The sequence below is a fragment of the Raphanus sativus genome, chromosome 4, assembly GCF_000801105.2.
Source record: "Raphanus sativus cultivar WK10039 chromosome 4, ASM80110v3, whole genome shotgun sequence".
NCBI lineage: Eukaryota > Viridiplantae > Streptophyta > Magnoliopsida > Brassicales > Brassicaceae > Raphanus > Raphanus sativus.
This window is the reverse complement of record NC_079514.1, coordinates 19,404,385-19,405,703: the sequence shown is the minus strand read 5'-3', so window position 1 is coordinate 19,405,703 and position 1,319 is coordinate 19,404,385. Positions and strand designations below refer to the sequence as shown.

The 1,319-nt window shown below is 35.5% G+C and overlaps 1 protein-coding gene across 1 annotated transcript; it reads left to right on the top strand.

Annotated features, from left to right (window-relative positions):
* The first annotated feature begins 620 nt into the window (after positions 1 to 620).
* Positions 621 to 1,319, top strand: LOC108853242 (transcriptional regulator TAC1). Its single transcript, XM_018626681.2, has one exon. The coding sequence runs from the start codon at positions 719 to 721 to the stop codon at positions 1,118 to 1,120; it is 402 nt and encodes a 133-aa protein (XP_018482183.2). The 5' UTR covers positions 621 to 718; the 3' UTR covers positions 1,121 to 1,319.

Sequence of the window (1,319 nt, the reverse complement as noted above, 5' to 3'; positions counted from 1 at the left end):
TAAATATTTCAGTTATTAAAGTTTTCAATACAAGTGATCATGAAATAAAATTTAAACAAAGTAAGAATTAGACAAAAATAATATCTTGACGTGAAAATTAAACTTTGTGAATCTTGTGATTTGTAAACACGTCAAAATAAAAAGATGAGAGCAATGCTTTATTAAGCTTTCATAAATCTTATTTTTACTTTAGGAAAGAAAATTTATTTTTTTAATAACAAAAATTTTACTTTCTATACGAACCAGGCTTTAGCCGGTTCATTGGATTGTTGTTTCCCAGATTTCTAACTGTTCGATATGAATTTCAACCGGGTCAGTTTAGTTGAGTTTCAACCGGATCAGTTCCAACCCAGATTGTTTCCGATTCATGGTTCAATCCGATCTGACTGCAGTTCGGATTTAAAAACACTGCATGAGAACAAAACAAAATCCACCATATACGGTGATAATATTGACACTGTCGATACTCTATAGATGCATTACATATATGTACACGATCTATTAATATACCCATCATAGGAAAAGCCAAATCATGTCTAACAAACATATAAACACAACACCAAAATTATAGTTAACTCTATATTAAATGCATCTTTCTATTCACTTAACTCATTTGAATATATACCCTTCCATCCTTATACATCTCTCAGGATCCTATCTTTAGGGTTCCAATATTTTCAGAAATATCTCTTGAATATTTAAGCAACATATACAAAGTATGGAGTGTGAGAGATCATCGTCGTCCACTTCATCAGAAACCGGAGCCGTTCTTCACAATCGTTCGTCGGTCTCCACCGTGACGAAACGAATGTACGAGTGCACTTTCTGCAAAAGAGGTTTCACGAACGCACAAGCTTTAGGTGGTCACATGAACATCCATCGACGTGACCGTCTCAACAAGGCGGCCAAGCTGCAAAATGACGCTGACTCATCACTCTCCGGTTCTCGAATATGTTTCCACGTGGCATCTTCCGATCGTGGAGGCTATGAGCAAGTAGACTCCGTCGTCTTCAGGACAACCACGAACTTGAGCTTACGAGTTGGATCGATGGTAACAAGGAGAGAGAACGTCGTCGTTGAAGGAGATGAAATCGATTTGGAGCTACGTCTTGGCTTATGAGATCATCAACCACTACATCTATATTTGTATAATACGTTTTTGGGTGTTAATTGAATGTTTTTTTCTTGAAACTTTATTGAATGTTTCTTGAGGTTGATATATGTGTATATGTAATATACGGCCGCATATGAGGAGTTTATATTATATGTTAATGTAATATATGTTTAGGTGGATATTTAATTATGCATGTTTTGTGATC